Source organism: Lissotriton helveticus, chromosome 9 (assembly GCF_964261635.1).
Source record: "Lissotriton helveticus chromosome 9, aLisHel1.1, whole genome shotgun sequence".
NCBI classification, from domain to species: Eukaryota; Metazoa; Chordata; class Amphibia; order Caudata; family Salamandridae; genus Lissotriton; species Lissotriton helveticus.
In genome coordinates this window covers 835,064,903-835,088,121 of record NC_136070.1, presented here as the reverse complement: position 1 = coordinate 835,088,121, position 23,219 = coordinate 835,064,903, and the positions used below count along the sequence as shown (strand labels likewise).

Below are 23,219 nucleotides of genomic sequence, written 5' to 3'. Positions count from 1 at the left end.
GAAACATATTCAGGCGCATAAAGTACCAGACATACGCCTGTGCAAAGCATATGTTTGTTTCGTTTTAAAATGGATCAAAACATAGACTTGGAAACAGGAGTGTTATTTGCAAAATAAATAAATAAATGCATTAACTCAAAGCTTTTCATAGAAGCCCATCTCCGGCGTTGCCGAAAGCCAGGCTCGCTGATTACCTGGACTGCCTAATCTTGACTCAACCTCACTCTCTCCCTTCCACCACCCTTCACTTCCGGTCTCTTTATCTTATTCTTGATAGTTCTTTTTCATCCCTCAATTCTCTTTGCGTATGTATGCACTTAATAAGGGCTTCTTGTACCTTTTTACACGTAAAAGGCGTCATTTCTGCTGCAAAACTGGTCGTTAATTCTTATTAGCAACCCTTTTAGCATACGTTTCCCAATTTTTAGTCTACACTCCATAGGAGAGTTAAACCGTGTGTGAGTGAAGGGAAGACTTATCAGAGAAAACGTTATTTAAGTGAAAAAATTGAAAAACATATGCATTTTTTAAATTTAACAATCATCCAACCCTTACATATGAATTCTCGGCAATAAGCAGATTATGCACTTGTATGTTGAGGAAGATGAACATGGAACAAAGAATTGAGGAGCGAGTGTAGCCTAATGGCTAGGCCGGCGATGGGTAGCCGGGTTCGATTCTCGGCAAAGACGCTCAACATCCTGTGATTATTAATGCTAGTATTTACCAGTGGATATATTGTTATGTAATATTTGGCAGCTTAAATAGCTTAACCACAAGAGACATCAAAGTATGAGGGTGCGTCTATAGGTTAAATAAATATGGAAATGCAGAGTTTTACAACTTCATTTATATGCAAAACACAAAATAAATATAGATAAATACAGATAAAATGGCCCAAAAATAAATATGGATAAATACAGACTGAAATGTTAAAAAAAATACCTTAACGCCTGGAGCCCTAATCATAACTAATCACAAACCACCAGCATTCTAATAAACTGGGTACACTTCAAAAATTCTATAGGGAACCACATAGAGTCTCATTTGGTTTATCATGCAGCCCACTGGCTCAGGAGGTCAGTGGAGGTCTTGTCCTCCACTCCCCTGGCTGTGGCTCACCAACAATAGTTTGAGATCTGGGTTAAAGGGCCCATAGTGCAGAGTCACAGCAAGTCCCTGACTATCTGTCTACACAGGAATCACCCTTTAACAGTGCCTGTTCTTGATCCTCAGCACTTTGCACTTGTTTTGGATGAGCTAGTTCCCACATAGACGGCCTCAGAGAATCTGCCTGTCTCTGGATCATTGTACCCTATCAACGGACCATATAGATGAAAGCAGGTGGCCCAGGTTCAGGTCCCTTTATAAGTAAGAGGCTGATGCAGTGTTTTCTTGGACCACTTGCTTACCATTGGTCCTCCGATGGACCTTTTTAGCCCAACTAAGTAAGAAGTGATTTGAGTTAGCATTTACAGTCAATCAAATTTCAGTTAATAGTGCAACCCATTTGGCTTCACAATGAGGACCAGGAATCAGTAGCCAAGTTTAGGAAGGTTTATTACAAATTAGGAATTAAATTCAAATGCACAGAGCAAGAGATAACAGCAAAAAAGAGAGAATGAAGGAGAAGATAAGAAAGCAATTACATAGGCAGAAAGCATTGATGAAAGAGAAACACAGCAGTAATTGTACACAAATGGAAGAAAGAGTTGTGGTGGAATCAGGACAAGGCAATCAGCGCTAGCTTCTGGCAGTGCAAGTGATAATCTGCTAAGAAAACAGACGTATGACGTTACAATGCATACTTTTACAACGCATGCCTTCACAACACATTTTTTACAACGCAAAATCCTTTACAACACATCCCATTACAACGCATGCCATTACAACGAATTTTCTAAAAACTACCATTACAACGCATTCCATTACAACGCATACTACCTTTACAACGCATACCATTACATTGCATGTATGGTAAGTATTGGATAGTATAGGGGTAAAAATTACTATTCTAACTCCAGGGGGTGCAACAGTAGGGTAAGTTTGGGATAGTGTAAGGGTAATATGCGTTGTGATGGTATGCGTTATAATGGTATGCGTTGTAATGACTGCGTTGTAATGACATGCATTGTGATGGTATGCGTTGTAATGGTATGCGTTTTAGTGACTGTGTTGTAATGGCATGCGATGTAATGGATCTTGCGTTGTAAAAGTTTCGTTGTAATGGTAGTGCGTTGTAAAAGTTGCGTTGTAAAGGTTGTTTCCCAAGAAAACGATTGTGCCCATGTGCTTATGTTTTTTGAGCAGCTTTTAATCTGTAAAAAATCAAAAAATCTGGCTGGGCTGTAAAGAAAGGGCTTGCAAACGGCTGAAGACTCCAAGGTGCAACACAATATTCTCATCTTCTACCATTGAGTACAGTGATGACTCTCCCATGAGACACCAAGTCTGAAGCTATAGGTGTGGTGGAATTTGAAAAAGATTGCTGATTTCCCCAGGTTACAGCCACTGCGCATTACCTGCCTCTCTCCCCTGCAGGTACCCTCCTTCCACCTTTGCCGGTCTCCAGGAGCTTTATTTCCCACTGATATCCACGGCAGAACATCATGTAGCTGGCAGGGAAGTAGAGACTTGCAGCCGGCAATCAAGTCGAGGCCGCCACAGTGGCGTAACGAAACTTGAGGGGGGCCCCCCTGCAAGATACGTGGAGGGCACCTCTCTTCACTGTATCCGGAGCTCTCCAGCGATGTGCTGTGCTGAGGGGGCCCCTGGAGCTTGCGAGCCGCAAGCACCACGGGGGCTGCTGGGGCCTGTGTTACACCCCTGGGCCACCTGGAGATACAACAGCAGTGGTGACACAGGCCTCGACCAGTGGGGAGAGCCTCCCACAGGAGGAAGGAGAGACCAAGCACTGGATAAGATCTATCATCTGTATTGTAGCAGCACTTAACATAAGCACAGACTTGTGATTATGAGTGACTTGAACAGTGGTGGCAGAAGGAGAGCAACTGCTAAATTAGATCTGCAATGCCAGGAAAGCATGTAATAACAACTTTTTCTCAAATTATAACAAGTTTGGTTTCAGTGGGTCAGACACATATGGTAATAAAATCATGTCCTGTAGGCACTTAGCTAAAATGTATTCCGTTCAGTGGAGATATTATTATAAATTATTATAAAGGCTTTTGTAGCGCGCTCAATTACTAAGAAAATAGTATCCTGGCGCGGAAGAGAGAGAAGGCAGAGCAGAGAGAAACCGGAGCAGAGAGAGGGAGGCGGGCCCTATACAATAGTGTTAAAAAGGTGGGTCTTCAGTCCTTTCTTAAACACAGTGATGGAAGGAGCTGTTTTCAAGTGGAGGGGAAGGGTGTTCCAAGCTGTCGCAGCTCTGACAGAGATGGATTGGCCACCAAGTCTGCTGTATTTAAATCTTGGTACAGTAATTTGGCATAAATTAGCCAACCTAAGGGGTCGGTTAGGGACGTAAAGGGAAAATCTTTTTCTCAAATAGACTGGACCGGTTTGATGGACAGCGCGGTATGAGAGAACAAGGATTTTGAACAAAATCCTGTGAGCGACCGGGAGCCAGTGGAGGGCGCGAAGAGGTTGGCGGACACTGGAGCTTTTGGGTATGTTAAACAAAAGACGCACAGCGGCATTCTGAATAACCTGGAGGCGGTGTATCAGATAAGCCGGTAGACCGCAGAAAAGAGCATTCGCGTAATCTAATCTAGATAGTATAAGGGCGCGAATGACGGTCTCCTTGGCCTCCCTCGGAAGAAGAGGAAAAAATCTGCGTAGCATTTTGAGTGTGGAAAAGCAAACCCCTGTGAGTTTTTTTAGATGATCCTCAAATTTGAGGTCGTTGTTAAACCATACTCCTAGATTTTTAGCAAGGGCCACCGATAGATTTAGGGCATGGTAGATCGGCAGGCCAGAGAGAATCACTAAAGTTGTCTGGAAAGGACCCATACAGCAGGATCTCTGATTTACTTTCGTTGCATTTTAGTTGGGCAAAGGCTAGCCAACGAAAGACAGATGATAGGCAGGATTGGGCTCCCAACGTATCCAAGTTGTTTTTTGGCCATGTAAACAGAAGTTGTGTGTCGTCGGCGTAAGCCATAATTTTTGCTCCTAACTGTTCTGCAAGATATATGAGAGGGGTAAGATAAATGTTAAAAAGCAGGGGACTGAGGGTGGAACCCTGAGGGACACCAGTTGTAAGTTTTTGGGGGGAGGAAGCAAAGGGCGGCATCCAAACTTGTTGTGTTCTATTATCTAGAAATGATGTCAACCAGTCGAGGGCGGGGCCTGTGATGCCTATGGCCGCTAGTCTGGTGAGCAGAAGGGAGTGAGGAACCGTATCGAAGGCGGCAGAGAGGTCCAATAAAATCAGAGCCGCTCTGCCACCTCCGTCCAAACATTCCCGGATTGCCTCGGAAATTTCAACTAGAGCAGTCTCTGTACTAAAGGCTGCTCTGAAACCTGATTGTGCTGGGTGGAGTGCCTGAGAGGTTTCGACAAATTTGTCCAGTTGTAAAAAAGCAACCTTTTCACATATTTTAGCAAGAGCTGGCAGCAGTGATATAGGCCGGAAGTTGGCGGTGACAGTGGGATCTAAACCATTTTTTTTTAAGAGTGGGAGCAGTTTCGCTTGTTTCCAGCAAGCCGGGACGGTAGCAGTAAGAAAAGAACGGTTAACAATATGCGTCACCTCATATCCAACTGTATCTGCAAGTCCCGCAAATACTCTTGCAGGACAAGGGTCAGAGGGAGATCCTGATTGTAAGGCAGCAAGGATTTTAACAATGTCCGTTTTTTCTACCGGGGTAAAACTAGCAAACTGTTCAGTGTGGTTAGGCATCATGGGAGAGGAAATGGCCAGAGGACATGAAAAGTTGTTGCAGACAGTAAGCAAATAATCCTGAATTTTGGTGATTTTGTCAACAAAGAATACGGAGAGTTCTTCGCACCATTTCTCCGAGGAGGTCAATAGAGGTTGAGCGGCACAGGGTGAAACAAAGCTTTTTACAATAGCAAAGATTTCCTTGCTGTTGTTGTTGGCCTTAGTAATACGCCCTGCGTAATAATGGTTTTTGGCAGATCTAATAGCTGCATAATACTTCTTTTGCGCCACCCTCAATTCCTTTTTTGCCTCAGGGAGATAGGGAGATATGATTTAAGACTACTTATAAGTGTATCCCAGAATAAACAATGAATGATTTGGGATCATGTTACAACCGATAAGACTGCATATCTACACAACAAAATATTTTATCAAGGACGTAAAGCCATATTGGGAATAAAAATGGCCAACCACCTGAGTAGACCCTATAATTTTCAACTATATAGCACCTGTAAGTAAGTAAGAAGGACCAACCCTTCAGCACAATTTTAAGTAGGTCTGAACTGCATGGATGGGTGGCACAACTCCGCTGGATTCTTAATTGGCTGCTCCCTTCCAACTGAGTGGGACTACAGGGCAACATGACAGGCCCCGTGGCTTCTTGCCGATAGGTGACTTTCTCCTAACACAGGGTTAGACTCCATATGTCCAGATTCCCCTCAGCTTTCAATCCATGGATTGCTTTTGGCCAACAAATAGTTAAGAGAGCTGGCTATTGTGCTTGATTGTTAACTTTCTATCCTGTAATCTCAACAGGCTATAATGTGATCAGACTAAATGCTTATGTAGTCCTGCTGTTCACATATAAAGTGCTCCAATAGCTGAGCATTTTGAACACGCTCTACAAGCTCTAAATAAATAAATAAATAAGGCAAAGCTTGGAATTATTAAAAGGACTTTATAATCATCATGGATCACACATTGATAGGGTACACACCTGTTGATATCTAATTGCTTGATAGCCTGCTCTCAGTCTTAGCAAGGTTACTTCTTGATACGTAATTTGTTTTTATTTCAAAATTATTTATTGAAAAAAGAAGATTTTACAAGTATAATACAATGTCAACTTGCAAATATTTGTCATTGTGTGAGAGGAGAGGGCAAGGCCTAAAAGGGAGGGGCTCTGGTTGGAACACTGCTAGTGAAGCACTTCTACCACCTCTGCCCCCCCACACCCCCCACAAAAAAATGGAAGTTTCTCAGTCTGCCGCCGATGTCCTGGGGTGTTTTCAAACCACGTGATGGACATTGGCTGTTCAGAGGCTCCAAACACGAGCTGGAAACCTACTCAAGGCAGGGCTCCCAGCTCACCTTTTGATCAGCTGTGTGATATTGCCTCCTCGCCGGGTGACTGCTTGAAGGGAGACGATATCATGTGAAGCAGGGTGGCACCATATCTGTTGGCAGGTCTTTGATACAAAAGTTATAATACTGAATGCATGGGTGGGGCAAAAGTGCTAGCGGAGGTTCCACCCTGAATTGGCTGAGTCACGCTGACCCTTGTCCTGTGTTATCTCTGGTGAAACTCTTGCATTGAATTCACAACCACATAAGCCGCACCCTGATGCGTCCATCTCTGGCTTGCCCTTACGTCTAGGAAACAGGGTTTTAACTGTTAATAATTCACTGCTCCAGTGTGGACGTGCTTTGTTTCTCTTTCAGTGAATACTATTTTAACTTTGATCTTAACTTCTCTAAAAGGCAGGGTGCTTCTCAAAAGGGAAATGCAAACTGCTGTTGACCTCATTAAAGGAAACACCTGTACATTTACCTTAGAATAAACCTTTAATGCGTGTGGTTCACCCACCGCGTGCCAACTGATTTAGAACTACATGATATTAGTCAAAATCTATGTTTATGCCCCGTCTTTACAGTGATGCTGGACCAATGTTTAGAGTTGGAGTGCTGTCATCAATGTTACCTAATTGAAGTAATAGGGATTGTGAAAAAATCAATTTCCTACATCCCACAAACAACAACTGTAGCAAATAAGCAAAGCCCATTGTGAAAGTCGTGAATTTTAGAACACACGGTTGCAAATATATTACTAAAGGATGATGTGGTAGAGCACTGTCATTTACAGAGACCATATATTCAATTGAATGGCCACTAATTTAGCAAAAACATGCAGTTCTACTGATAAAACATTATAGTGCTTAATTTGAGCCGGTGCTTTCCGGTGCTCAGCACCAGCACCTAATTGTCAACACCATACTTAGAACACTGTACCACATGGTGGCGCTGCTCATCTAATTTAGAGATGAGCAGAACAACGGTTGTTTAGGAATACAATATACATTTAATTGGCTAATACCTGCCTCCCCAGCCATTCCTTTAGCTTTGGGGACCTGGAAAAATCTGAACTGTCGCTTTTACATGCGAGAGAGATGGTTAGAAGTAGTTGTTTTGGCAGCGATGAGAAGGGCAATGGATGGTGCAAGCAGCAGTGACCTCCTGGTCAAAGCCCTGGCACTTAATATTTTACAAATTAAGCACTGAAGTGCACAAACGATAATGTGTGGAAATGTGGTTTCAGCGATTATCTATTATTTGTGCATCACCCCTGATTTGTTTGGATCCTGTTAAAATCTTTGTGGCCTCATTTGTTCTTTCCTAACTGCTGATATATTTTCAAATATGTATACAGTTTATTTATAGACATTTACATTTGCTGTGTGTTAGAAAAAAAACTACATTCTACAACCTTTTATTTCAGACTCCTGGTACCCCAGTAAGATTGTTACATAGTTTACTTCTCAGTTTGCAATCAGAGAAAGAGAAGTAAACACCAATCTCCACGTTAAAATAATAAGCAGCAATGTTTCAGAAGACATAGCCTGGCATTCGACCTCTGTCTTTTAATAAACAGAAAACATGAGACATTGATAACAGCATTTCTTTATTTATGGCTCATTCACATTCTGAACTCAAGCATGGTTATTTTGGGGATGCTGCAGCACCCCACGCAGCCCTACTTCCAGAACCTGTTCGTCTTTATTGACAAATAAAGATAGTTTTGAGCCGTCTTAGATGCTGGCAATTTAACATTCCAGTGATGTCCACTCAGCAATTTTTTTGCTTCACAAAACTCCAATGAAAAAATAGGATGCCTCCCTAACCCATCCTTCTCGGCTGTAAACCTTTAAAAAGGGGTTGATTTTATATTTTAGACCTTTGAGGAGAAGCTTGTAAACCAGTAAGACATTTTTAGGTCTCGCTGAGTCAGGGCACATTCGCTGCTCTGGCGAGACTCTAGTAAGGGCTTCGGAAAATGCTACCAGTGTGGCGATGAGCTTGCTGTTATGCGCGCGCGCTTAGAAGCAGATGCTGCATCTGCTTTCACTTTTGGCACCACGCGCACGATGCTGCATATGCTTTCACTTTTGGCGCCGCACACGCAACACTGTGCATATGCTTTCACTCACCGCCTGGACTAGATGTGAGGAACCACCCAATGTATCGTAGCCACCATGCCCCCCAGTGTGCAATTCACTCTTGGAAATGGCACACAAATCATTTCTTGCTGATGCGCCCCTCGGTGCCTGGCGGTGCCACTGCAGACGTAGGTTGAGGGGGAAGCCACGCTCTCTACAAATGCAGAACACGTGGGAAACATCCTCCAAATAAGTGTATTTGAATTTTAAAAAAAGCGTGCATTTCAGTAAATACGTTCCCGCACCCCGTTCCTCGAGTTCTGTGAAGTTTTCTCAGTTCAGTGCGTTGTTTGCTCTTCTTGCTTGTTCTTAACAGAATTTCATTTAAAGTACCCAGTCTCACTGCGGTGTTTTTATCTCAGACTGCGCGTGCAGGCAGTTCGCCGTCTCGCCCTGTCTAGAGGCTCTCTCGCGCTCTGTGCTCCCCTTTCTACCCCTCTCTTCCCCTCCCTCGCGTGCCTGGCAGAGTTCACTCATGCACCCACACAGTTAATTTCCAACTCCGAGTCCTTTTACACGCACCACTCCATTGCCAGAGTTTTGTCCCCACCCTCTGATTCTCCTCTTCCATTCCCCTCTCTTTCTTGTTTTTTGTGATGTCAGTCAAATAACATTTCTACCTGAAAGCTGTGACGCCTGCACCACTGAGTTGACAAGATTGCCCTTCCTTCTTTGATAGAATGATACATGTAATCCGACAGGGGCACAAGGCGTGTAATCAATCATGCACACAGCGTTACACCGGGTGAATCAACAGGAGAGCTCTCGAGGCGCTGCGAAGAAAGGGACAAAACAGATGCTCCTCTATGGGCCAGCTTGTAAACAAAATAAGGGATAAAATGACTGAACCTGATTTTTTCCGTCCAAGTTTAGCCACAGAGCTGCCTTATGCAGAAACTGAAATGCTGCAGACACACAGGACATGCTGTAAGTACAGCGCGTGCGCCTAAAGGAGCACTGGAAATACTAGATAATTCACATTATTAAATGTAGCTATTGCTGCCTTCCCGCTTCTGTCTACAATTTATATATTCATCACGGACCGAGGTTATTTTTGTGGAGAGGACGTGTGCGTGTTTTCACATTGTAACACAAAGTCCTGCGCACTTAAAACAAGTGTACAAAGTAGTGTGCTACTATATGCAATTGAATAGAAATGTGTCCAACGTCGATTCTTGGAGTTTCATGTATATCTCCTTTTATTTGGTCATCACATCAATGGTAATTTACAGCCAGCCGACACGTGTTTCGTTGTAGGTCTGTACATACACAGATGCTACAACTCTTCAGGGCTCAATGGCTGGATCCTCAAAATTATGGCCCACGTCCGGTGATAATTCCAACCCGGCAGGGTAACCTCTTTATGGGAACGATGACAGTATATGGAACTCCAATGCAATGTATTGAAATGTCGACAAAGACGTCAGTCATCCGCACATAAGTGCAATAAGTATTCACTGTTTCAATCACTGTTATAAGTTTCCAAGTTCTTCCAGAAACCACACGGATACGTGTAGTATCACTCACTGGGGCCGAATCGCCTTCCCTAGACTGGCGTCTGGAGGTCTCACCCAGCATTCTTTCTCTCTCTCTCTCACTGCTCCTTCATAAAATCCCCCCAATAATGAAGGCATAGGACACAAGTATAGGAACTATAGCAGGAGAGAGCCAATAGGGAGTGAATTCATATGGGTAGAAATGAATTACCTGTGCCTTGGACTAAAAACCTGCTTCCAAAAGCACAAGGCCTCTTTTGAGGGGGCAATAGCCACCCACAGTGAATAAGGGGAATACACTTTGGATACCTCCTCTTCCTGCAGCACAGCACAGGTGGGATAACACACGATAGAATATATTTCATTAAATGACAACTATTGAGTTCACTTAAATTAAAACACAAGCTAATCCAGAAATAACAAAAGATTGGGCAGGGCAGCATAGCATACATTTTTGAAGCTGTACAGAGGGCTATCACCAAAACAATGGGCCATGTTGACAAAAACATCTTTAATTAATTAGGTGGCAGAATATGAGTCTTAAATGTTGTCCTCTTTAATCTTCGATAGACTGCCATTGAATTACTAGTCAAGTCTCTTTTTGAATATTAAACAGCTAACATGTGGGCATAAGTAAAAAGCATTTTGCAAGATTGCTCACATACATTCTTGGTGAATTTGGCCAAATGTTTAGGTGTCTGAAGAGACTCGAGCAAACAATTTCTACCCATAATTAACTCATAAATCCCCTCTCCTGCTGATATCCTTTGAATGGTGTTTTACTCCGATGAAAAAAATATCAGGTTCAAATCCTGATCTAAATATAACATACCATAATATCGTAGAGGGAAGTATACATTTACTATACTTAACTCTCCATCTGCTCACAATATTGTAAGGAAATGCCCCTTTTTTGTATGTTCAACCCCAGGCTTTGGGACTGATGCCGCTGGTTTTTCGACTCTAAGAGTGCACTGAGGATTGCTAACCAGACATCGGTGCCTGTGCCCTTACCCTTAAACTGATATGTTGAATTGGCTGAGCTAGATTACCTGTAAGTCCCTAGTAACTGATATCTTGGGTACCCAGGACATTTACATTAAAAATCCCCCCAGGGACTGCAGCACTGGTTATGCCACCCTGGGTGGGATACAAGTAAAACAAGACTCCTAGCGCACCATTTACAGGTTGGAAGAGTAGTTTAACTGTTGGCCTGACTTTGCTATTTAAAGAAATGGCAAAGCCAGACTTAACCCTGGTATATGTATATCACCCCTATGGCAGTCCTATTGTGTCCTAAGGCACAGTGCAACATATCCCACCAGGAGACATGTAACTTTAAATGCTTTGACAATGAAAATACGGAACTGTTGTTTTTACTGAGGAAAAGCTTGGTTGCCCATTTTGTGAGTGCAGAGTTCCACGCTAACCCCTCAGCTGTGCTAACAATGGAACGGTGCGACCACAGTGGGCCATTCAAGGTATCGAACAACTTGCTACATTAAGACTGACTTGATTCTCAGGTCAGAATTAATGTAACATGTTGCCGTGTACAACTTTAGCAAAGTTGCCACTTTGTTGCTTTCAGTCCCCTGTGCCCGTACTGGTTGCACACGGGGTCCTGTTGCCGAGACTGCTTCTGCGCTCCTGGGGAGACGTACTAATGACTCCCAGGAAAGGATGCATAGGGGCCTGCTCTGTAAGGAGGTATCACCTCCCTCCTGAAGGAAGACATACAAGTGTTGGCCCTAAAAGGTTAGCCTCAAAGGAGAAGCCGCCCTTAAAGGGCAAATGGGTAACAGTTGGGAGAGGGACTGCTCTATTGCTCAGGCAGATAGGCTGGTATTTGAGACAGGAGAGGTGAAACCAGTAGCCATACTGGTTTTCAAGGGGTGTGTAGCCCCTGGGTAGCACCACCACTGGGTTGGGCTAGGGAGCTCTACATGCCTGGAGGGGTCCTGCCATTTTGGAAGAGGGCAGAATTGTGTATCCTGGAAGCCCAGATGTCACACTTCAAAGGAAGTGGTCATCAGGTGGGAGGGAACCTGCTAGCCAATTGGCTACTAACCGCATCCTGCGCTGAGGGCATTTTCTGAACATAAGTAGGCATTCTAGGAAACCCTGAACTCAGATCTTGACAGGACTGGAAGAGGACCGAAGAAGGACTTCCCTGCTGCACTGTGAAACCAGCAAAGAGAGTGGCATGGACTGCACCTGCTGAACTTGGTGGCTAGCAAAGAAGAGTGACTGTGCCTGCTGTGAGGGGAAGTCATCTTCAGAGCACAGCCAAAGCCAAGAGACTTCAACAGTCAGTGAACTGGTCTCCTTTTCACAGTACAAGGAAACAACAGCTGGGAAGCCTCCTGGTGCAAGTTGGTAGCCCAAAGTGGTTTAACCCATTGGTAAGTTCTGCCGTTCAGCACAGGGACCAGGACCCGATGCACAAAGTTGCCCCTGAATTCACTGAGCCCAGGTGTATTTTCAGAGTGCAGATGGGACCACCAGAGAACGACTTGCCTTCCCAGGAAGGATTGACTGTGACTGCGATACTCTGCAACCGGTAGTCCAGTGCCAACTGGACTTCTGCCAGCACCAAGAGTACTTTGAGAGATGTCAACCCAGTGACCAGGTCTGCTCATCCCCTCCAAGGACCTAGGAGTGGCCACAGCAAGACCCCGGTCAACTGCATCACACCCACAGCATCCTTTGAGCACCTTAGGCTCCTTTCATCCCATGCATCAGCACCAATTCCATAGGAAAGTCCGGCACAGGATAAAAGCGCCTGGAACTGACTGAAGACTGCTTCATCTGCTGAGGTAACTGTTTCTGAGATCTTGCTGGTCCCCCTGACTGGCTCCCTACTGCAGTTGGTTGACTAAAGTGACTGTAAGTGACTGCATTCCAACTAGCCCAACTTTTTTGGTGAAAAAGTTTGACAATGCTTGTTTGCGCTTGAAAGAAATAACCTGATTTATGGTAGGCAGATAAAATATCGATTTTTAAATATCAACATACAATAATATCGATGTTTAAATATCGAAGATACAGAATATAGAAGGTAAGTAATATCGTTTTTTTAATATCGAAGGGACAGAATTTCGAAGGTAAGTAATATCGATTTTGTTAATATCGATGTAAGTAATATCGATGTTACTAATATCGATGTTAGTAATATCGATGTTACTAATATCGATTTTTACATGATTTTTTTTGTATATTTTTATGTATTTATTATGTATTTTTCTTTTTTTAATGTCATGTAAGTAAATTTTGTATTTTAGTACCGTAGTGGGTTGTGGGTTTATAGGGGAATAGGGTGGGAAGTAATTTAATTATACTAAATTAATTATTAATTTGTAGGAATTATAAATTAATTTTAATTAATTGGTAATTAATTTTTATTAATTGGTAATGAATTTTAATAAATTGATTAATTAATAATTATGCTCTGTAGCGGGTTAATGGTTTATCGGGGAATAGGGTGGGAAGTAATTTAAATGTAATTAAGTAGTCATTAATTTGAATTGTTTTTGCTAATTATATTATTGTTAATTATTAATTGGTAATGTATTATTCATTGGTAATTAATTTGTATTGATTAATTGATGATTATGTTCTTTAGTGGGTTATGGGTTTATAGGGGAATAGGGTGGGAAGTAACTTAAATGTAATTAAGTAATAATTTAGTTTCATTAATTGTTTTTGCTAATTGTATTATTGTTAATTAATTATTAATAGGTAATTAACTTTTAATACTTGGTATTGATTATTAATGTATTGTTACTTAATTATTAATTGGTAATTATGTTTTTAATACTGATGTATTGGTATTTGTAAATAGTTTAGATATATTTATTAATTACTTTTTTAATATTTTAAAATATTAATGTATTTATAAGTATGTTATATTTTAACTTCTACGATATCCAACACTTTCCCTACTGTTGCAATCTCTAGAGTGGGAATAGTAATTTTTACCCCTACGCTATCCAACGCTTTCCCTACTGTTGCACTCTCTGGAGTGGGAATAGTAATTTTTACCCTTACGCTATCCAACGCTTTCCCTACTGTTGCACACTCTGGAGTTGGAATAGTAATTTTTACCCCTACGCTATCCAACGCTTTCCCTACTGTTGCACTCTCTGGAGTTGGAATAGTAATTTTTACCCCTACGCTATCCAACGCTTTCCCTACTGTTGCACACTCTGGAATTGGAATAGTAATTTTTACCCCTACGCTATCCAACGCTTTCCCTACTGTTGCACTCTCTGGAATTGGAATAGTAATTTTTACCCCTACGCTATCCAACGCTTTCCCTACTGTTGCACACTCTGGAATTGGAATAGTAATTTTTACCCCTACGCTATCCAACGCTTTCCCTACTCTTGCACTCTCTGGAGTGGGAATAGTCATTTTTATTTAATTTTTATTTATATTATTATTTTATGTGTATAGATGTATTTGTAATTTATAATTTTTGTAATTATTTATACGTTATTAAAATAATTATTAAAGGTTATTATTAAGTAAGTATATGTTATGTAATAATTTTATAAGTTCAATTCATTTTGTATTTATGTATGTATATTAATTATTAATTTTAAATACAATTACATAGTTTTAACTATGTTTATTACATTTATAAGCATTATTTAATTTATTTTACATCTTTTTTTATTAAAAAAACGATATTTTTCAATTACGATATTTTTGACATCAATATTTTTTTCCCGATATTTTTGTACTTACCTTGTTGGAGATAGGATGTCGATATTGTTGACATTGATATTTTGTATTTCGACATTTTGGCAGACATTTCTGATTTATACCTTACAAAGTCTTTATCTCCGGAATCCTCCGATGAACATGATACCTCATCCTCCTCCCTAATCCACTTGTAGAGACTGTTTCCTTCTACATGTCTCCTTTACTCCCAAACCTCCTCCTCCTATGCTGCCCAAATAAACACTTTCCCTCTTCAATCCCTCCACTATCCTTTTCAATCCAACTAACAGACTCGCATGTTTACCGCTCAAATTAACTTCATATTTCCCTATACTAATTCACCACTAATCCTTTTGGGTTATGGAGTAGCGTGCTAATCGCTGAAAAACACCTCAACGCCTTGCACTATATGAATGCAATTACAATGACAATATATATTTATTCCAGTGAGGTAAGCTTATGATGATTCGCTACACATCAACTATACCATCTTCAGATGAAGAAGCTATCCTGGCCATACAGTCTGAATGGCGATTCAGTCCAGCAGACTGTGGCAAGGTGGAAAATTAATTTGTACACCATAAATCAGTCTTCAACCAATCAACTGACTTGTGTAATGGGTGGTTATAGTTTTATGGTGTGGGGCACGGGGGTTACAATATGTTCATGTTACTCTCAGATTACTGGCTTTTCTTGCAGAAAGTGTTATTTTATGAAAGACTTTGGGGCCTATTAAGATGACGGGCGGACTTAGTCCGCCCGCCATCCTATCTGTCATTGGGACCACCCACCATAAGGGCGGGCGTCCCGTATGGGGTATTAGGATGCAACCGCCACTGTGGCGGGTGCATCCTACATTTTTAGCATTGTGGTGAAATGCACGAATGCATTTGCATTAACAAAGCGGCAGGCACCGCGCGGTGCCTGCCGCTTTGTTAATGCAAATGCAGGGGGGTACCACAGGTACCCCCTGTGTGCACCCCCCACCTCTCCTTCTCTCCGGGGGCCCACAGGGGGCCCCCAAAGTGAAGACCACATGCCAAAGGCATCTGTTTTTGCCCATCATAATATGGCTGGCGGTGTCTAACAGACACCGCCACCATATTAAACCTTTTCCGCCCCGGCCGCAAGGCGACCGGGGCCGAAATGCGGCGGACGGTCTTTCCGTCCACCGCGGACCCCCCAGCCATCCTAATGTGGCGGGGGGTCATTTCAGTACGGATGGCGGGCGGATTGCCCCCACCAGGCTGGCGGTGGCTACCGCCAGCCTGGCGTGGGCAATCCGCCCGCCATCCTAATGGGCCCCTTTGTTTCTTCTGAGATCTGAAAAGCTTGCATAGACGTTGCCTGTGGGACTCTAAGTGCCATATGACATGATTGTAGCTGTTATGCAAATATATTATGCATCCCTTGGTACGATAAAAATAAGAACCGTTAAAAAGGGCTTCTCCGTTTGGAATATATTACCCATTGAATTTGGCAACACTATCAACGTGCAGGATGCAAATAAATACTGAAATATTTAGAATTTATCACTGTTAAATGCCTCTTGATTTTCAGCTTATGCGGTTATGCTGGCTGCCTTAATACAATGTTTTTTTTGTCTTAAACGTCTTCTCATCTTTTTTTTTAATAAAATATATTATTTTTTTATACCGTTTTTGAAAAAAAAACATTATGTTAATTTCTTTTATGTGGTTTGTGCCAGGGTTTGCACTCAAAACCTGTGCAATAATAAATACGTATATAAAGCATCATTCTCGGCCCAGTACTTTACTGTCCAAGTAATGTTGAGCATATCTAGTTCTATCAACGTGGCACACTTTACTGATCTGTACCCTTGGATATCTCCCAGACAGAGACAGAAAATAATTGTCCAAATTACCAAACTGCTATTTGCCCTTCTCATCAAAGGCTATATACATTGGTCAGTGTGAGGACATGCATGTCTAGAAAAATGAATGGACGTATTCTGCAATTAAATACTCTCACTGCTAACCATCTATTTACATCTTTTTTTTTGCAGCCAAATACCCAGAACTGAAAAATCTCATGGGCCCAGACCCCCATCTGAAGTGGATCGTTTCCGTAATGGTTCTTGTTCAGGTTGTGGCCTGCTACTTTGTACAAGACTTGCCTTGGAAGTGGGTAATATTCTGGGCATACGCATTTGGGGGCTGCATCAACCACTCCTTGACTCTGGCCATCCATGACATTTCACACAATGTGGCATTCGGCAACAAGGCCGCCAAGTGGAATCGCTTTTTCGGCATGTTTGCAAACTTGCCCATAGCCATGCCCTACTCTGTGTCTTTCAAGAAGTACCACATCGATCACCATCGGTACCTTGGAGGCGATGGCTTGGACGTGGATATCCCTACAGATTTTGAGGGACGCTTCTTCTGTACCCCATTACGCAAGATCATCTGGCTTTTTTTGCAGCCCTTGCTTTACGTGTTGAGGCCGCTTTATGTTAACCCCAAGCCCATTACGCAGATGGAGATGGTCAACGCAACTGTACAGTTTTCCTTTGACTTGCTGCTCTACCACATGTGGGGATTGAAGCCAGTGGTCTACCTCTTGGCAGGGTCTGTGTTATCCATGGGACTGCATCCCATTTCAGGGCATTTTATAGCCGAACACTACATGTTCCTTAAAGGCTACGAGACATATTCCTACTATGGGCCCCTGAACTGGCTCACCTTTAATGTTGGCTATCATATGGAGCACCACGACTTTCCCAGCATACCAGGGAGCAAACTTCCAGAGGTAAGAAATCCTGTAATTTATTGAGATGGATAAAGGGTAACTGTGTATAGTCCAATACCAACATCATGTGTTTATGGTAACATAATAAGCCCCAAGATGATGAATGTCATAAGAAAACCTATGTGCTGATTCCATGTGAACTGGTAAATTTCAATCCCTGCACACACTGTGTTTGCTTATAGATTGGATCTCCCTATGGTGTAAAGAAAAGAAAAATATAGGTGCATTTGCAAAGTGAGATAAGTTTCCCCAGAGTGTAATGTGTACATTATATATCATTAGACACTGGGCAAACAGGAACTTGGGGAATGTGGGCCTTGGCATTCCAGGTGACATGGCAAATGACATCATCGACTTTGCAACACATTCTGCATTGCATGAAGAGGAAAGGCTGCTGCAGTTTCACTCACAACTAATTAGATACAATAAAAATGGAATCCTGCTTTCTACACAGACATCTAAATTAGGGGTGTGCAAAATGTTAGTAATTTGTTTTCATCTAATGATGTGAATTTATGGCACAATTACGCGTAATCATGCAAAATGCAAATCCATAATTTAGCACTATATTTTAGAGCAAATTCGATCCGTTTGTCAATTTTTGACAGAAGGACACATTTCATTCTAAAATATGTGCAAAAATCAAAAACACCACTAACAACAGCCACACATGTTCTGTTGTTTCTGTGCATTCCCAGTGAATTATTACAGGGAATAGCAAGTGTGTGATAAATGTTATACTGCAAACCGCATATAATTATGCAAAGTGGCGTAATGGTGTACTTTCAGGAATTTGGCAAAACAAGCGTGACACAAAATTTCCCAAATTATGTAAATTGCAGTTGCATAATTTAAAGTTCACCAATGTGCTGCGTAATCTAAATGTTCTCCCGCATGATGTATATTGAACGGAAATGCTTTGGCAGTTGCTGTCCCAAATCATTGTCTTTAAATACATTAAAACTCGTTTTGTAGCTGTACTACTACTGTCAATATATATATATATATATATATATATATATATATATATATATTTCCAACGCCCAGTTCCTCAATCCTCGGGACTAGTTTCTAAAAAAGAGCACTCAGAGCCGCTCCAGCGTGGTTTGCCAAATTTTATATATTTTTTTTTTTTGACGAAGGCGGCAACGCCGAAACGCGTTTGTAACCTTGCTAAACTGGAAAAACCGAAATAAAATTTGGCAAACCACGCTGGAGCGGCTCTGAGTGCTCTTTTTTGGAAACTAGTCCCGAGGATTGAGGAACTGGGCATTGGAAATATATATATATATATATATTTATTTATAGGTCTCGCCTATGCAGCGCGCATGCGCTGCCAAGGCAAAAGACCTTTTGGGATCGCTTTGGCTTTTCAGCCAAGCACGTGCACGAGTTCCATTGCCTTCAATGGCACATCAGGAGATTCACTTGCGGGAGTGAGCGCCGCCATATGGCAGCAATTATCGCTCTCGCAAGTGAATCTCGCAATTCCCCTCCTCCCTCCTGCTGGTCACTCCCACGGCCTTTTGCTGTCCATCGTTATTCCCAGCTGCTTGTGAGTTTTCCGCTTCAGGTTTTCATTTGGCACACGGCGCTGCTCCCAGTTCAATTAATCTCCCTGTGCTGTGACGTCCGACTGCCACCTTCCGCCCGATACTGTTTGCTATTAGTCCGTTCGTATTTATTTTATTAAGGCGCTGCTTTCTCCCATTTTTGTTCCACTGTGTGTGGCATGTGCACCACTGTGTCTCCGAAGAAGCTGGATTGCCATAAGAAGCACTCCGACCCCCTTTAAAAATGGCTTACATGAGCAATCCAAACCCTTGGCAGCTGTCCATGGTATGTGGGGCGTGGTAAGGAGGCATATTGTGAGGCTGGAGGGGAAAAGCTAGGATACGGAAGGGCAAGCGGTAGAAGCAGATGAAGGGCTTTACCTGGGAATAGTTTCTGATGCCAAGTACTAAACATGCGAAAAGCGTAGCGTCTGACCTGAAGATAATAAAACTCGCCTGCAAACACAGTAAAGCACACACAGCAGCACGGAAGCGTCGGAAGGGGTAAGGGGTGGCCCTAGCGTGGCCTCAGAGTACACTACCCACTGAAGGCTGGATGGGCCTGCCACCACTCAGGCATGTCTTGCACCTCACACTGCTCCTCAGAGGGTGCACGCGGGTGTGTACTGAGGTGCCCTCTCACGGCCCACGGCTGGACACTGACACCCACGCGCTGGTGCACCGAGCACAGGATTTCTGCGGGACTCGGGCACCTCTGGCATGGGCCTGCAATTCACAACATGAAGGACCGTCCAAGCGGTCGGCCGTGAGGAGGTGAGCCACGTCACTCCTCTGACAGCCGTGTCTGATGCCTTTCCCACAGGACTGTCTGGACAGGCCCTTCCCAGAGCCGTATCTGCATGCGTGATCCCCGGCAGGTGAAACCTCCGGCAGGTAAACCGCTCGGGGGTGAGGTTGCATGGAGCCCCTGCTGTGTTTTTTAACCGTGCCAGTGGCTTCCTGCTGCTGGAGCCTGGGCATGGGGGCTGTGTGCATGCTTGCGAGTGGAACAACGAGTTGCAACCCAAAGCTCTATCTGCTGCTGCAACTGCTCTGCACTCACCACATAGGGATTGGAGCTGGACTGCTGCCTTCCACAGCTATTAGAAAGTGGAGGACACCCTGACTTCCACGGGACCCCAGTAGCCCAGTTTGCTGCCCCCCCTTCCTTGCTTTCAGGTATTAAAGATAAACATGTTTATGGCGACATCTATTTTTGCGCTAATTTATATAGTGCAACCTCAACTCGACCTAATGGTATCGGAGCGCTTTATGTGCGTGCCAATTATATTACCTACGTTTACCTGATTTGCCAAGAGTATATTGCGTGTTTTTGCAGTGGCCTCCATTCTATGCTTTGCTTCGTCACTCTGTGTGTTACATTAAAGCACCATGTGCTTCTCTGCCCCCCTCCACTCACCCTCAGTGGAAATAAAACGTAACTCTGCATTGCCTTTGATGTAACTTCAAAGACACTGGTTGTAGTTCTTTCACGCTCTCATCATTTTAGAATTAAAGCATTTTCAATGTTCCATATACAACAAAGCCACAGTCGTTGCTTTTTTTATCCTATGCAACTAACAGCTATTGACTAAGCCAATATTCCAGGCTTGTTGTAGGTGTAATGTTACTTGTTGTATTATATATCTGGATGCAATGACGGAAGAAGCAAAATACCAGTCGGGCGGCACACTTTTCTAACTAAGCACATATTTTTAGCTTAAGTACTTTTAGGCCACACCCTTAAGTTCCTCAGCCACACCCCTTTCAGAGACCCCCCACCTAAACCCCTGGCTTCAAGGATGAAACATTCGAAGCCCCTAAAAAGGCCCTACATTATAAATGACCGTATTGCCATTTTAGTAATCAGCACACAAATTATTTTTAAAAAAATTACAGCTCAGTTGTCTGTTTACAACAGCTGTTAAACTACTGATGGATTTTGTGCAAAGCTTCTCTGTTTTCCCTAAGGGATTGTTTTATTGTATCTCTTACTATTACAAGGTCATAACATGTTCTATCCGCCCTTCTATAGTATAATACCTGACCCTTGCAGTTTCTTCACTCTCTTGTGACCTGTACAAGTCCATCCTGGCTTGATTGGCGGCTCTCACTCCCCCGTTCACTAGTGGCATGTGATGCACCAGTAGATGTTGTAGCCCCCTAATAATGTCTGTTTAATAAAATACACAAAAGTAACTGGCACTGATACAAACAATTTATAAAAGTACACAAAATTTATTGTTAGCCTCCCAACTGGGTCACATTCTAAAACATGATTCAAACATTTTAAAAGTTTTAAACTTTTGACTGCATTTTTGATTTTGTCGCCACTTTAGGTGGTATTTTAAAATGTTTGAATCATGTTTGTATCAGTGCCAGTTACTTTTGTGTATTTTATTAAACAGACTTTATTGAGTTAGGGAGTTCGCCTTGCGATATCCCCACTAGTTAAAGAAGATAAACTTACCACCTCCTCTTAGTTTTCCTTCAGCGATCCTAGTCTGCTACAACCATAACAGGGACTTTCTTTGAGACTGAATATCCCCCTCCGTGACATACATGACAGGGGAACCTCCCTTTTCTTTGAGGTTCTCTCGAGGGATGCCATTATGTACGGCGTTCATTCATTTCTTCACGGTGTTTGATGAAGCGGATCACCAAACGCTGTGGAGGAAGCATTTTTCCTGGGTATTCCACACCAACTCTTGGGTCTTAATATGAAGTTACACATGGATACTTGTTGTCAAATTCTGATGGAAGGGACGCAAGTTCTGTCCCTGATGGTAAAAACCCCATACCGGTCTTAAGCAAGGATGTCTATTATCCCCTTTTGTTTTTTTATATATTTTCAACCTTCCAGACAGCTTAAACCAAGAGAGAGGTATTTCCCAGCCCCCCAAGAATTGGCACTATCTCCATTACTGTTTGGTGATGATGTAGCTATTTTGGACTGAACGCCCCTTGGTTTGCAGAGTTGTCTAGAAACTCTGTCTAAGTATGCTGAAGCCCATTTTTTGAAGATCATTATTTCTAAAAGCAAAGTTTTGATCTTTTATAAGAATGAGTTGAGACTAAGGAGGAGCTTTCAATGGTATTTGAGTTCTGATAAACTTGAAATAGTGGATTTGTATTTTTATCTTGGGAAGGTCTTCTCCAGCAATGGGCTGGATACTGATCACATGAAACTTTGTGTGAGTGGAGCCCTCTCTCACACGAATGCCCTGCATAGATTTAATATAATTTGTGGGAGGCATCATTGTGAGCATGTCTTATCTGTTTACAGGCCCAAAATTCTCTCCTCTTTGTTCTATGCTTATGAAGTATTGGATCTGAGTTATTGGCAATCTTTCAAAGGGACTGAAGGTCAATTGTGTATTTTGAATATCCTTGCAGCTCCCCATGTTATGTGCCTGGAGTTTGGTTTACTATCTTCGTAAGCCTTCTCCCTGGCAGTTGTATTGAGGTGGGGGAACTCTGTCTTAGATGCTGAGGATGGAGCATTAAGGGCAGTTTTGAAGGTGAAATGTTCCTCCTGTTGTAAGAGGTTAACATCCTTTACAACGCGGATTTTACTCCGCAATGCTTTCACAACGCGTCCGTTACAACGCAAGTCGTAACCACGACTTGCGCTGGAGGGGGCTAGAGGATTAAGAATAGTATATTTACTATTCCAACACCTTCCCTAGTGTCCACGGGGATTGGTGTTAGAATAGTAAATTATACTATTCTCAATCCGCGCCCCCAACGCGAGTCGTGGTAACGACTTGCGTTGTAAGGGACGTGTTGTGAAAGCACACGTTGTAATAGAACGCGTTGTAATGTCGTACATTCTTGTAAGAACGTAGCACGTTTTTAGGTCCTTTGAGCGGGCTAATAAATGTTTGGGCTTAGTTTAAAATATTGATTATTTAATGCCCAAGTTCGTCCTGATGAGCCTGATAAAGGGCTCCATGTCCAATATGAGCCTGGCCAGAGACTTGCACTATGCCAGTCAACTCCGTGTAATCAGGTGGCGTGTGAGAGCAATCTGGGGAAAAAACCTCAACCCTATTTAGTATGGAATTTGCCTCATAGGATCAGAAGGTTTATCCTATTGATGAGATTAGATCTGCTCCCTCTACTGGAGATTACTGGTATTTGGGACAAAACCCCGAAAAAGGAAAGAAGATGCGAGCTGTGCCGCATATATATCCACAATTTTAACCATATACTATTTGTGTGCTCTGTGTTGCAGTATGCTCATTGTCATTTTTTAAAACCTATGCTTATTAAATTTAAGATTCACTCTGCCTTGAAGGCCCGTAAATGTGTTTTGTACCCCCTGAATGAA

The 23,219-nt window shown here is 42.6% G+C and overlaps 1 protein-coding gene across 2 annotated transcripts in view; it reads left to right on the top strand.

Annotated features, from left to right (window-relative positions):
* LOC144781921 (sphingolipid delta(4)-desaturase/C4-monooxygenase DES2-like) overlaps positions 1-23,219 on the top strand; it is a 167,349-nt gene that overhangs the window by 107,535 nt on the left and 36,595 nt on the right. For both annotated transcript variants that reach the window (XR_013601091.1, XM_078661006.1), the window contains exon 2: positions 16,591-17,333. Coding sequence is in view for 1 of the 2 variants with exons in the window: in XM_078661006.1 (XP_078517132.1) it covers positions 16,591-17,333 (743 nt within the window). In the remaining variant the exon portion in view is untranslated. The remainder of the gene's footprint in view (positions 1-16,590; positions 17,334-23,219) is intronic.